Source organism: Octopus bimaculoides, chromosome 8 (genome assembly GCF_001194135.2).
Source record: "Octopus bimaculoides isolate UCB-OBI-ISO-001 chromosome 8, ASM119413v2, whole genome shotgun sequence".
Taxonomy (NCBI): domain Eukaryota; kingdom Metazoa; phylum Mollusca; class Cephalopoda; order Octopoda; family Octopodidae; genus Octopus; species Octopus bimaculoides.
The window spans coordinates 51,092,847-51,106,798 of NC_068988.1; the positions used below are offsets into that span (position 1 = coordinate 51,092,847).

The 13,952-nt window shown below is 35.1% G+C and overlaps 1 protein-coding gene across 3 annotated transcripts in view; it reads left to right on the plus strand.

Moving 5' to 3' along the window:
* The window catches only part of LOC106884104 (EF-hand calcium-binding domain-containing protein 14), a 98,921-nt gene that overhangs the window by 51,928 nt on the left and 33,041 nt on the right, over positions 1-13,952 (plus strand). For 2 of the 3 annotated variants that reach the window (XM_014935324.2, XM_014935323.2), the window contains exon 2: positions 8,652-8,800. The exons of the other annotated variant lie outside the window; for it this stretch is intronic. In XM_014935324.2, coding sequence (XP_014790810.1) covers positions 8,652-8,800 — 149 coding nt within the window. The remainder of the gene's footprint in view (positions 1-8,651; positions 8,801-13,952) is intronic. 3 annotated transcript variants of the gene reach the window in all.

Genomic DNA, 13,952 nt, shown 5'->3' on the forward strand with positions numbered 1-13,952 from the left:
TGATGATGATGATGATACCTATACCTATATGTGTGCACACACATATACACCCAAAACAGGCTTCTCTATCAAATTCACTCACTAGGCAATTGCCAGGTCAGGGTCATAGTAGAAGACACTTGCCCAAGTTGTTGCATAGTAGAATTGAAGTCAAAACCATGTGGTTGTGAAGCAAACTTCTTAACCACACAACTATGGTTGCATCTATATGAGCACAGCAAAACAAAAAACACTTTGCACATTTTCTGTTCTACAAGAATCTGAACCAAGGAAATCAACCAAATTGACTACAAAAAGATTTGCTCTATAAAGCTGTATTTAAAATGTAAGGCATTTGATTGTCATTCATTGCTCCACATCAGTGAAAAGATATGACATATGTCAATGAGATTAATAACAGGAAAAGTCAATCTCAGCAAACATGCTGTCTTGGAATTCCATTAGCTGTTCAAAAGAGACTATTCATATTAAATTATTTAATAATCAATGTTATAAGATTACAAGACAGCAAAATTTCTTGCACCAGTTCCGTTGTTTACTAATTGAAGTTGGCAAGACAAAGACTGCTAACAGCCAACCAATTCCATTATTAAATATTAAAACATTATTGGAAGGTCAATATTTGAATGGCACTAAATTAGGAATAGGCTTCGTGATATGTCAATGCAGTTGCCAGAACCTCTACACAGTTGATTGTTCTGCTAGGAATAGCAGTCAATTTTCTTTGAAATCATCTACCACTTTACAAATAAACTCGTGAGTTAATGTGGTCCTAGGTATATTGCACCTAGAAAAAGATAGAACTTTGAAAGCTGGAATACCTTTGGTTATGCACACTTGTTCAATCAGATCTGATCTGAGACTAAACAGCAAGAACCGTCAGGCATGACATTTAAAATCCTACTTGAAAAGAACACTCTGTGTTTATCTGTTAGATACCTTAGTAAAATTCCAAGTGTCAGATAAAGAGTGATTTTGCTCAAAAGAGGAAATAAGGGAATGTGCAAAGCACTGCAACAAGTTGTATTGTCAATAGTTTGCAAATATCATCTCACCTGGTTGTCGTTGTGCAAGTTTTGCAGACATTCAAACCAACTTTTCCAGTGTCAATTGAAAGGACAATGTTCAAGACTGAAGTAGGACCAACACAGTTAGTTGTGAGAGACATCTTAACAGATGAAGAAGCACTGGTTACCCCTACTGTGTTTCATGGTTCAGGACCTTACATTAACCACTTCACTCAATCTGCCTTTTCAGAATGTCATCTCCCTTCTAATCTTTGTTTTTTCCCATAGGCATTGACTTTTGAAGTTGAATATAAATTGCTTCAGTCTCAGTAGGCATACGAAAGGTATGAGTGTAGCCACTTCCTTCTCATGAAGTCATTTGAAAAAAAAGGTTCTGTTTGAACTTGGATTCATGGAGCATTGTGTCACTAAGATTCAACTACCATGACTCAAATAATGCTACAATTTGTTTCTCTGAAGCCCACCGAGTGTTGCACTCATTTTCATCCCAAGACTTTTGCATTTTTTTCTCTCTTCATCCACTTTATTCGCATAGTATTGGCTTCAACAGGTCTCACGGCAATGGGATCAATTATGTCTTTTACCAATGTCCTAACATTATCAATTGTTTTTTGATCTTTGTGTTATAGATGTAGCATGTGTGTGTGGTGGCAAAAGTGTAGAATTCATCAATAAACTCCTTCCCCCCACCTCTCTCTTTCTCACACATACCTTCTTAGCCAGCCAGTTATGATATGAAATGAGCTTGTAGTTATGTCGTCAGGTAATGGTCAACATGCTGTTAAAAGTTGCAGTGTTTCTTAGTCCAGGGATGTGGATAAGCGGTTTAGGCAATATACTGCTAACCTAGTGGATTCTTTCAATCACTACTATTAAAACAGTTTTATCTTAGCTTATCTCTCTCTCTCTCTCTCTCTCTCTCTCTCTCTCTCTCTCTCTTATACACACACACCCTCCTCATCATGTGTCCTTTCCAAATTTGAGATGAGGGGTTGTAATTTGAGGGAAATTTGACTGCTATTTCTAGCAGGTTGAGCCACCATGCCAGTACTATTATTGGCTTAAAGTAAACTTGGTTGTTTAATTCCAGGTCAACTCTTATTGGGTAGATTATGATGAAAGGCATGCTAGTCATAAACCTTGTTTTCATTACATTATTTTCCCTCTTGTTAGGATCTATGTTGTCCATTATATTCTTTAAGGCAGTGTGATGTGATTTGTAACAAATTTGGCTGCTATTTCCAGCAAACATCTAGAGGCTCCCTTATTCAACATCATATCCAGTTAAAAATGACTGTTCCTTCTCACATACACACACATACACATACATTTTCTATTTCATTCTTTCAGAAAAGTAATTGTTGAAAGAGGTGGGGATCAGGTACGAATTACTTTTATTTCATTACTTCAGAGAGGTGGTATGTCTGTGTAAGAATTAATTAGAAATGGTGTAATAGATGGTTGGAGGAAGAGTTAGTAGCACTTTGGTTGCATATGTAGATATAATTACTTAAGCTGTGAGGATTACAATGTTTTTCCAGCCCAGCTGAGAAGCTGTTACATTGATCTGTGTAATTCGATAGTATTGTCAAAAATGTATTTGTTGGATGATATCTGTTTTTAAGCTTGTGTCACATAAATCTTAGTTTTGGCTTATTTATAGAACTTTTATTCAAAAAGATGATGTAATAGTAAATATAACATTTCAACTGAACAGGTCAGATGACTAAAGAACTGTCAAAAGGTAGATATAGAGAGAGCAAAAACAATTATTATTGTAGTATTGATGATGATAACGGAAATGACAACGTGTTTACAATTCATAACAACTGTCACACCAGGCAAATCAACTCTACAAGGTAGACTAAACAAATAGTGTGACTAAAAACCTTTCCACAGTATTAAAGCTTAAGAAATAGAGTAAGATTCATTTGAAAATAATAATGTTAGTTTTTACCTAGATATATGAAATACTGGAAGCTGGCTGCATATTGCATATAAAGGATTTTACATATCAATTATTCCTTTCTATTATAAGCACAAGGCCTGAAATTTCGGAGGTGGCCAGTTAATCAGATCAAATCCAGTACACAACTGGTACTTATCTACCCCCAAAAGGATGAAAGGCACTGTCGACCTCGGTGGAATTTGAACTCTGAACATAACAGCAGATGAAATACCACGAAGCATTTCGCCTGACGTGGTAACGAGTCTGCCAGCTTGCCACCTTGGTTTTACATATTAGTTATATAAACCATAGACTTCTTTTTTATATCATGTACTTTGGACCAATTTACAAATATATATTTAATCTTTTTTTATGGTGGTAATCAGATATATCCACTCAAAATTTCATTACTCTTAACTGCAGAAGCAGTTTTATGTACCAGTCTATCTTTTGTTGAGTAATGTCAACTTTGAAACTAATTTTTGTTGAGATGTGTCAAGTTTATTGAGTCAGTTGAAAATACTAATTCTGTCTTTTATGAGATATTTAATATGAAATTTAGTTTTGCAGTTAAATGGTTAAAGACCTACTCTCGAATCACTCAAGTTATATATATATATATATATATATTATTCTTTTATTTGTTTGTCATTTGACTGCAGCCATGCTGGAGCACCACCTTTAGTCAAACAAATCAACCCCAGTACTTATTCTATCGGTATCTTTTGTCGACCCGATAAGCTATGGGGCCGTAAACACACCAACATCGGTTGTCAAGCGATGGTGGGAGAACAAACACAGACACACAAACATATACATATACATACAGGCTTCTTTCAGTTTACGTCTACCAAATCCACTCACTTAGCTTTGGTCAGCCTGAGGCTATAGTAGAAGACACTTGCCCAAGGTGCCACACAGTGGGACTGAACCCGGAACCATGTGGTTTATAAGCAAGCTACTTACCCCACAGCCACTCTTACGCCTATAAATAAATATATATATATATATATAGTAAGTTTAAAGCTCTTTGCTCTAAATTTTTATTGAAGTGGCTCTTTTTCATTTAGAGTTGTCAGTTTTTTTCTTCTTCTCGAGACTAAAATAACTACAGTGCAGAAGGCTTCAGTTAATATCACACTCTTTTCACAATTTATACTGTCAGCATTATAATAAATAGACTGCTTCCTCTATCTTGGTTCTTCTATATATATATATTGTTTTTACATCCATTTGTCCATGTTAGGATGGTTTTGATGAGTACATCCTTATGTATGTATTATTGATTAGTGCTTTGCTTTTCCATCTAAAACAGCAGCTATATCAGTAGGTGCTAATTAGTCAGGTTTTTGATTAAATCAAACTGGGTTTGATAGTTAGCATCATTTATCAGTTTGCAGTAAGTGTTTCTATTTAGAGATAAGTCTAGTGTGAAATAAGTATGTGCTTAAATTTTTTATTTATGCTTTAAGCAGAAGAGGATCGCATTGCTACTATTCTTTCTTTCACCTAATGGCTGTGTTTGACACTTTACATACAACATTAAAGGAACGACTTACACATGTTATATCAACAATAGTTAGCAGTATGTATTTAAATAATTATTTTTATTATTTAGACAAGAGGGAAAGTAGTGCCCATAACCCTTCACAGAGCTCTGCTAAAGGTTCTCAAGGTATCAAATTGTGGTGTTATGTTATTCATTTGTTTTCATGTCTGTTTTTCCATGCCAGCTTGGGTTAGATGAACATGATATTGTTTATATTATTATACATTTACCCTTCCCCCTACTCAAAATATCAGACAAATACTTGAGTCAGTGGCATCAACTAACCTTCCCTTCAAAGTTGCTGCCTCAGTCTTTGTGCTTGTCCCCCACCACCACTTACAACTGGTGTTGGTTTGTTTACATCCCTACAGCATAGCAGTTTGGTGTTTAGCAAAAGAGACAAATAAAAAAAGTATCATACTTAAAAATAATAAGTACTGGGGGGGGGGGCGACTTGTTGGGCTAAACCTTTTGAGGTGATGCTTCAGCATGGCTGCTGTCCACTAAAACAAGTAAAAAGATAAAAAATAATAAAAAGATGTTTGTGATTAAACAAGATCTGGTTGCTGGCTCAAATATAATCATGTATTTTTCTATACTATTTTCTATCATTCATATGACATAGTCCAATCCCCACTGACTGTTTAATAGAATACTTTACATTTCATTTCATTTTCTGGTTAAAAGCAATTATTGTTTAATGTAAATCACAGGGTGATAGTTCAGATCCAGTTTGAAGTTCAATTTTCGGTATTGTATTTATGAAAAGAATTTTTTTTCTCCTTTAATCCGTTTAAATCAGCACGTTATTAAAGCATAGTGTGAAGGTTAAAATATAGTTAAAGTATATTCTACATTGTTGTTTCATTCCTCCCGCTCCACAGATCACCATCATCTGTGAAGACATGTTTCTTTTGAATCTTTTAGTTAAGAGGAAAAACAGTGCCTATAACTTTTCACGGTCTTTGCAAAATTAGTGGAACAAAGAAATCCTCAAGATGGAAACCTGGCTCAAATGCTTGTGCCAGAGTAGACTTTGCTAAAGATACTCTAGGTGGTGGTGGTGGTGTTTTGTTGCTCTACCCTAAAAATAAATGAAACTCTTCTTCCAAATGATAGGAAAAGGAAGATGGCATGTGTGATTTATTCAAAATTAATGAAAAGAAATTGTTAGGCTGCATTAGTGTGAATCAGGAATTCAAAATATGAAGGCATTTCTGACAATAAGTAAATAAATAACCTAAGTCTATTGGTTGGTAATGCGACCTGGCTTCATAGAGAAATTTGGTAGAAAAAAAAATAACTCTGCTGCGCAGCAGATGCTGATTTAATCTGTATCAAGAGAAATGGCACCAGTTTAAATAGACATCCCTGATGAAAACCATTTATGTATTTTTTTCATACAATACTAAATTCTTCAAATTCATTTGGCTTACTTATTGTGCTTTGAGACAAATGAAAAGAAACTGTTAGAAACAAAAAGGGATAAACTTCCTTTTGGTTCATGTTCTTTGATTTCCAACTTATTTCTGAAGGGATTTATATCATGCCCACATGTATGATGTTTATATTTAGGGATAATATATTCGCCAAATATATAAAAATTAGTGAGGCAATTTCTTCTCAGTCCCTCAGCTTGCTAGAAAAAGCAGTCAAACCTGTCTCATATCACACCATACCATCTAAGCGAAAATGTGATATTTCATAATGTAGTTCTAGATAAAAATGATGTGGTCATGAATAGAATTCTTTTGATTATAATTCTGATCAATTTAGAGCCTGACTTTAAACTATAAAAAAACAGCATGAACTGTATATATTGGAAATGCCATTATGAAAGGCTGCTGAATGTGGAGAATGAATGGGAAGAGGAGAGCCTGCCCAGTTGAGGGACCAGCTACCTGAATCGATAACACCCTGGTAGATAAAGCAATCAAGGATATGAAGTCCGGAAAAGCCCCCAACCCATCAGAAATCACTGCTGAGATGCTTAAGATAGCTGGTGGTGTGGGTTATCGTCTAGTCACCCATATTGTAAATTAGGTAGTTCAAGAAAGAGTCATACCCAATGACTGGTGTAGCAACACCATAGTCAACTGCTACAAAGGTAAAGGTAATTGCTTTAGATAGAAATAACTACAGGGATATCTGACTGCTGAATCAAGTGATGAAGGTCATGAAGAGGGTCATAGCCCAACTAATTAGGGAGAGAGTCAGCCTAGATGAGATGCAGTTCAGTTTTGTGCCAGGTAGAAGCACCACTGATGCTATATTTCTGGTAAGGCAACTGCAGGAGAAATACTTAGCCAAAGATAAACCCCTATACTTAGCTTTTGTTGACTTGGAGAAAGCCTTTGACAAAGTCCCCTGATCCCTTATCTGGTGGGCGATGCAGAAACTAGGGACAGATGAGTGGTTGGTAAGAGCTAACAGGAATGCTGTCAGTTAGGTAAGGGTCGGCAATGAGTATAGTGAAGAATTCCAAGTAGAAGTAAGGGTTCACTAAGGATCAGTCCTCAGCCCCCTCTTATTCATCATAGTCCTCCAGGCAATAACAGCTCCTGTATGCTGATGACCTTGCTCTCATAGCTGAATCACTACCAGAACTAGAGAAGAAATTTCAGGTGTGGAAGCAAGGTTTAGAAATGAAGGGCATTAGAATCAATGTAGCAAAAACCGAAGTCCTAGTGAAACATGGGCCATGACTGTTGAGGACATACGTAGGCTTGAAAGAAATGAAGCTAGTATGATTCTCTGGATATGTAATGTCAGTGTGCATACACAACAGTAAGTACCCTGAGAGAAATGTTGGACATAAGAAGCATCAAATGTGATGTGCAAGAGAGATAACTGCACTGATATGGTCATGTATTGCGTATGGATGAGGAGACGTGTGAAGAAGTATCACTCCATAACAGTGGAACGAACTTGTGGAAGAGGGAGACCCAGGAAGACATGGGATGAGGTGGTGAAGCACAACCTTTGAACTTTGGGCCTCACAGAGGCAATAAGAGACTAAGACCTCTGGAGATATGCTGTGATTGAGAAGACCTGGCAAGTAAAGTGAGATCACAGCTGTAGCCTATACCAGTGTCGCATGACCAGACCATTTAAAAAGTACCTTTGAATCGTCGGGTGACACACCGTGCTTGAGGGGACCTATTGAGTCAAGTAAAATCAAAATCAGAATCTCAATGAAATCAAAATCAAAATGGAAATTGTAGTTGTGGCCGATGCCAGTGCTGTGTGACTGGCTCCTGTGCCGGTAAAAAGCATGCACTACACTCTCAGAGTGGTTGGCGTTAAGAAGAGCATCCAGTTGAAAAAGCCTTGCCAGATCAATTGGAGCCTGGTGCAGCCTCCTGGTTTGCCAGTCGCCAGTCAAACCGTCCAACCCATGCCAGCATGGAAAACGGACACTAAGCGGTGATGATGATATATATAATGAGGTAGTGAGTTCGATTCCCGGACCAAGCTGTGTTGTATTCTTGAGCAAGACACTGTATTTCATGTTGCTCCAGTTCACTCAGCTGTAGAAATGAGTTGCAACGTCACTGGTGCTAAGCTGTATCAGCTTTTGCCTTTCCCTTTGATAACATTGGTGACATGGAGAGGGAACGCTGTTATGCATGGGCGACTGTTGGTTTCCTATAAACAAATTTGCTCAGGCTTGTACCTTGGAGAGGAACTTTCTAGGTGCAATCCCATGGTCATTCATAATCAAAGGGGGTCTTTATCCTTTTATATATATATATATATATATATATATATATATATTTGTGTGTGTATATTGTGAAGAGCATCCTGTAAACATAAGATTATTCTGAAATGAAACAAAGCTAGATAATGAAAGTATATTATTCCATTGCTTCTATTCCCTTGAAGTCCACAAATTAAAATCTTGGATAAAAATTGAAATTAATTCTATTTTGTTATATGGCAATGATCTTGTCTTTGGGAAAGCAGAAGGAATCAAAACAATATGTATTTGATTTTATGGCACATATGAAATTGTGAAAGTTCTCTTATTTAATAATTTTTTTTTTCCCCTATTAATAATGCTTAATTGATCTTGGGTTGGGTGCTTCTAATTCTACTAACTACCACCTCCCTGTTTTATTTCTAGACGGAGTCGTTCGAATGTATGTACCACATGCTTGACTGTCTCCGGTTTTTTAGTCTTGGTAGCTTGTCTTGTTGCCTGTGGAACTCTGCTTTGGATGCATTTTGCACTACGGAAAAATTTGGACTACTTTCAGAAAAAATTAGAAACAGGTAAAGTTTGTCTTTTACCAAATCTGCCACCTCAGCGATACACTTTTCTTCCTCATTAACAGCATGCTTTCTTTCTAACTGCACACTTTGTATGCTTTTACTTGTTTTTCAAACATTCCGTTGGGTATTTTTGTTTTTTTTTTGTTTCTATTTTCGTTTTTGTAACACTTGTTACTGTTGTTTATCTTAACTATAGCACTATTTCAGAAGAAAATAAGTGAAGTATGTGATTCGAACATATTTTTGTTGAATTTTCAGAAACAAAAAAAAGAATAATGGTGTTAATTTAAACTTTTATTTTACATCGTCTCTCTCTCTCTCTCTCTCTCTGTATGTATTTTTTTTTATGTTCCTTTATAATAAAAACAGTTTTACACTAATCTGATGGGTTACTCTATACATTTTTGTTAATTACAAATCTTTTATTCTTAAACAAGAATGTTGTTAACAGTGACTTTGAAGTTTTGGCCAGCTAAGCCATTGTCTGACTGTAGTCTGATGATGGCTTAGCAGGCCAAAATTTTGAAGCCAATGTCAACAACATTCTTGTTTAAGAATAATATATATATATATATGATATAAAATTTTGTTTACTTTCAGTAACATAAGTGATCTTAATTTTAAGACTTGTTGTTTAACCCTGAGTTGGCCTTAGTTTAGTAGAGCTGTAATCAAAGACATCTTAGCCATAATTATCTTGTTTGTATTTTTCTAAGTACAATTTATCTATAATCGACCCTGGACTACATTATTGAATCTGTATTATTAGGAGTGTCCTGTCAGAATTGCATTGCATTTCCACTTTCCCCACCTTACTTGACCTGGTTAGTCTTCATTACGTCACCACCCTCATCACCCATTTCAACCAAGCCCTCCTGCACACTCACTGGTTTTTTTTTTTCTTCTTCATTTCCCCACACAAACTGCTCCACATTGCTCTTGAACTTAGTCACTTCATCAGTAGTAATTTTGAACCTAAACAACTGTATATTTTCTTCCCCTCTGAAAGAGGACAAATGTCTGAAACAAGGAATTAACATTTTTAGAGCACAACATTTATTCCACTGTTTTATTATTTACACTGTCCAATGTATTATTTCTTTATAAGATGGCAGGGTGTGATTTTTGAGAAGTATTTGGCTACTATTTTTCACAAGACCATATAGAAACCCTTTGACTTGTAATTTCAAGATATGTTCAATATTGTGATGAATTGTTTTTTTTTCTTTTCTTTTATTATTTAATCATTTCTGTTCATTAATGCAATTTTAGAGGGTTTTTTTGTCATAGCTTTCCTTTTACTGCACTTACCTGAGTTAATCAGGTATGCAATGTTGGAAGTATTACCTTACTGCTGTTAGAATTAATCATTGTACCTTGATGTGAGGTCAGTCTTTGTTGATTAGTAAAAGAACTTTCGTTAACCTGTTACGTAGTTTTAACATCAATACCAGGCACTTCATTGCTTCAGTGGACCCCATTCAGTTGCAAACATTCAGGCCAAGTCTCTGGTTCAAGAATTCCTTTCTCTTTCCTTCCCTCTAATCTTGGAAGCCCTGTAAAGAAAGAATCATGGACTTTACCTTTCCTCCTGAGTAAAAAATTAAAAACAAAAAAAGTTTGTTCACCTCATTTTTTTTCTCCACTTCTATTGTGGTGGTAGTGGTACTAACCTTTGACTTTGCTACTTGAGAATCTGTTCTCTGAAAGTGAAATTGCAAGTCTATCTTGCTACAATGTGAACTTAGTTTCCTGAATTTCAAATATTCTGCTATTTTAATACTGGAGGCATCTCAAAGTTTAGCTCTGTTGTCATCATATCATTATTGAGATAGTTGAGAGCAAGACTGGACATGCAATGTTCTGCAGCTGGCTTATTGTATTCACTTTAAGTCTTTGAAATTGATTTGTCATCTTATGCCATTATTATACAGAACTTCTAAATTCAACTGAACACATTCTCACTACAAAGTTAGGAACATGTTCTCACACAAAAATAACAGAAACTTTGGTTATTACTTCTTTAAATACTTTTTAAAGCAATACTTTGTGCAGTAACTGTCTTTTAGCAAACTTGTGTTCATCCCTAAGATAATGACTCACACTGGTTCAAATAAAAAAGGATTAAACAAAATGGGACACAGGGGTGCTGTGTGGTTAAGAAATTTGTTTCACACCATGTGGTTCTGAATTCATTCCCAATGTTTTCTACTATAGCCTTGAGTTAATTAATGCCTTGTGAGTGAAATTTGGTTATCAGAAACTGTGAGGGAGCCCTCTGTGTATATGTGCTTATGAATGTATGTATGTGTATGTCTTTCACTGAAAGATGTAAACATTAGCTTGAAAGTTGATAAATCAATGCTTTAGAATAAAATGAAATTGTAATATACATTCCGCTCAAGTTGCGCAGATGCTTAAAATATAACTTCCACATCATAAATCTAGTGAATCTGCGATTAACCTAAACAAAAATTGTGACTAAAGATACTATTGTTCATAAAAATGTGATACAGAAAAAAGTAAAAAAAAACAATGTTTATATATTTAAATGTTATTTCTTTCTGTCCATTTATATAAGTCAGTATATACTAGACAGTTCAACAAATGTAAATATTTGCATTAAATGTATTTACAATAGACTGTTTGTTTTGCCTACTTGCTAGTTTAGTTACTTGAAAATATCCTTTACCCATTTTTGTCTGGAATGAGAGGAGCAAACAGGTTAACTGAAGACACGTTACAAAGACAAAGCTTTTAAATGTTGATCTTTGCATTGTATGTCCAACATATTTGAGTTCTCTTCTTTCTTATGGACACTAAAGAACTGTAAACTTCTTACCTTATCTGTAATAATGGCTTCTTAAAAAGGTACATGATCACACATTTGGGAGAAGGAGTGTGATTGCAATTGATTATATTGACCCTCAGTTCTTATATATTGTTTTATTAACCCTGGAAGGTTGAAACACACAATTAGTTTTGGCAGAATTTAAACTTAGAATATCAAGAAAATATCCTGCAGCTATTTGCTGCAAGGCATTTTGCTTGATGCTCTGCCTATCTAGCAGTTGTGAAACTGGCTTCCATCAGGAAGTGAATAGACAATAGTCAACTTTATCTTTACTTCTTCTTCACAGTAAACACTGTTTCTTCTCTTCACTTGAAATCAATATAATGCAAACAAGTTTCTTATGGAAATTACTTATTGGAAGTTAGCATTTTGATTTACAATGCTATGAGCTATTAGTTATAATTAAGTTACCTCAACCACCTTACACTTGAATAACCCGTCCACTTCTGTTATTCAATTATTCTTTTGTGTTTTTACTCATTACATTACCAGTGTTTTGTTTTCACTTTTGTTTTCCTATAAATACAGATTCTGTTTTGAGGTTTTTTTTTTCATGCCTTTCCTTTAATAGTACAATGTGGCACAAGCACTGTATTGTATGACGACAGTAGCCAAAGCAGGAAGATTAATAATGGCCTATGTTAGCTTGAATAAAAGTGGTGGGGGAGAACACTCCTTGAAATGGCACATGAGTACTGCCGTATATGTAACCTCTTACTCTTTCCCCATTTGTACATGGCAGTGAGGCTTATTGCTGGTTTCAGATGTTTACACCAAAATATCTGATTGTAGGTATGTTACTATATATGAACACAAACAGATTTGATCTGGTAAGCTTTAGCTAACTCTGCTCTGTAGATATTAATGCCATAACCATCTGGTTACCATTTCTGATGGCATATAAGATACACTTTTGCTTTTTCAATGTCTCAAAGTATAGCCATCGGTCTTATATGTGAAGTTGCTTTAAATACTATGATGGTTGGAATGGTGATCAGATGTTCATGTTTGGCTTTAAATTACACCTCAGTTATTTTACATTTGTACATCTCAAGTGCACATGTACAGTACTTGATGGAACTTGATATGTACATCTATAATATAACTGAGATGCAATTTAAAACCAAACTTGAACATCTGATCACGTTTCCAACTATCATAATCTTGTCATTAATGTTAAGATGCATTAATGCAGCTCTGAGATTTAGGATTTTAAATATATCACCCCATTTAAATACAAGTAGGGTATTTAAGGTAGGTTTGGCAACTAAATTCAAGCAACATGTTAAGTAACTATCCAGAAGCTTCTCTGTAAGCTGTGTCAAATGTATATATATATAACTGTGAAGATACAAGGTGTATTTATCATTTATTAATCTCAGAATGAGCAAATGTTACTTGAGCATGCAGCAGAGTCAGTCACTTTTACACTCCTTACTTTTAGAAATGTTATTCTTCATCATCATCATTAGATTGGTGAAGTAACCAAAAGAGCATCAAAGAAACACCTCTTAGTCTTTAGTCACCTGACACGATATTCTGAGATCCAAACTCTGCCAAAGGCATTGTTGTCTGTCACTCTTTCAAGTTGATAAAAGTATCTGATAATTCCAAGTATTAGTATAACATTTTAAGTTAACTACATCTTGCCTTTGAAATTTATAGTCACATACCAAAGTTAGAAACATATATTTAACATTTGTTTAATTATTCCGTCCTGGCACAGAGGTGTATGTATGTATGTATGTATGTATGTATGTACAGATGTACCGGAAAAAATAAACGTTGGCCGATTTAAAATTGATAACCTCTGTTTTGCGTCGCATCTGTTATCTTGTTCCGGTATTGTTTGGATTTTGCAATTAATGTGTCTATATATATATGTTTGTATATATATATATGTATATATATATGTGTGTGTTTGTGTGTGTGTGTGTGTGTGTGTGTGTGTGTGTGTTTGTATGTGTGTGTGTGTGTGTGTGTACACACGCACACATGCATATATACATACATATATGGGAGGGAGCATAGCCACAGATAGATAGATAGATAGATAGATAGATAGATAGATAGATAGATAGATAGATAGATAGACAAACCGTTTTGAAATTCATGCTGAAATGCAAGTACTGTATTAACTAAATGTTTACCCTAAACCAGCATGGAAGGGTTACCTAATTAGTTTCGGTCGGAAATATACGTCGAAAGAATTTTGAAACAGATACACATACATAGCTCCATACATAAGCACCTGTGCACGCATATAAATACATACATACATATATATATATATATATA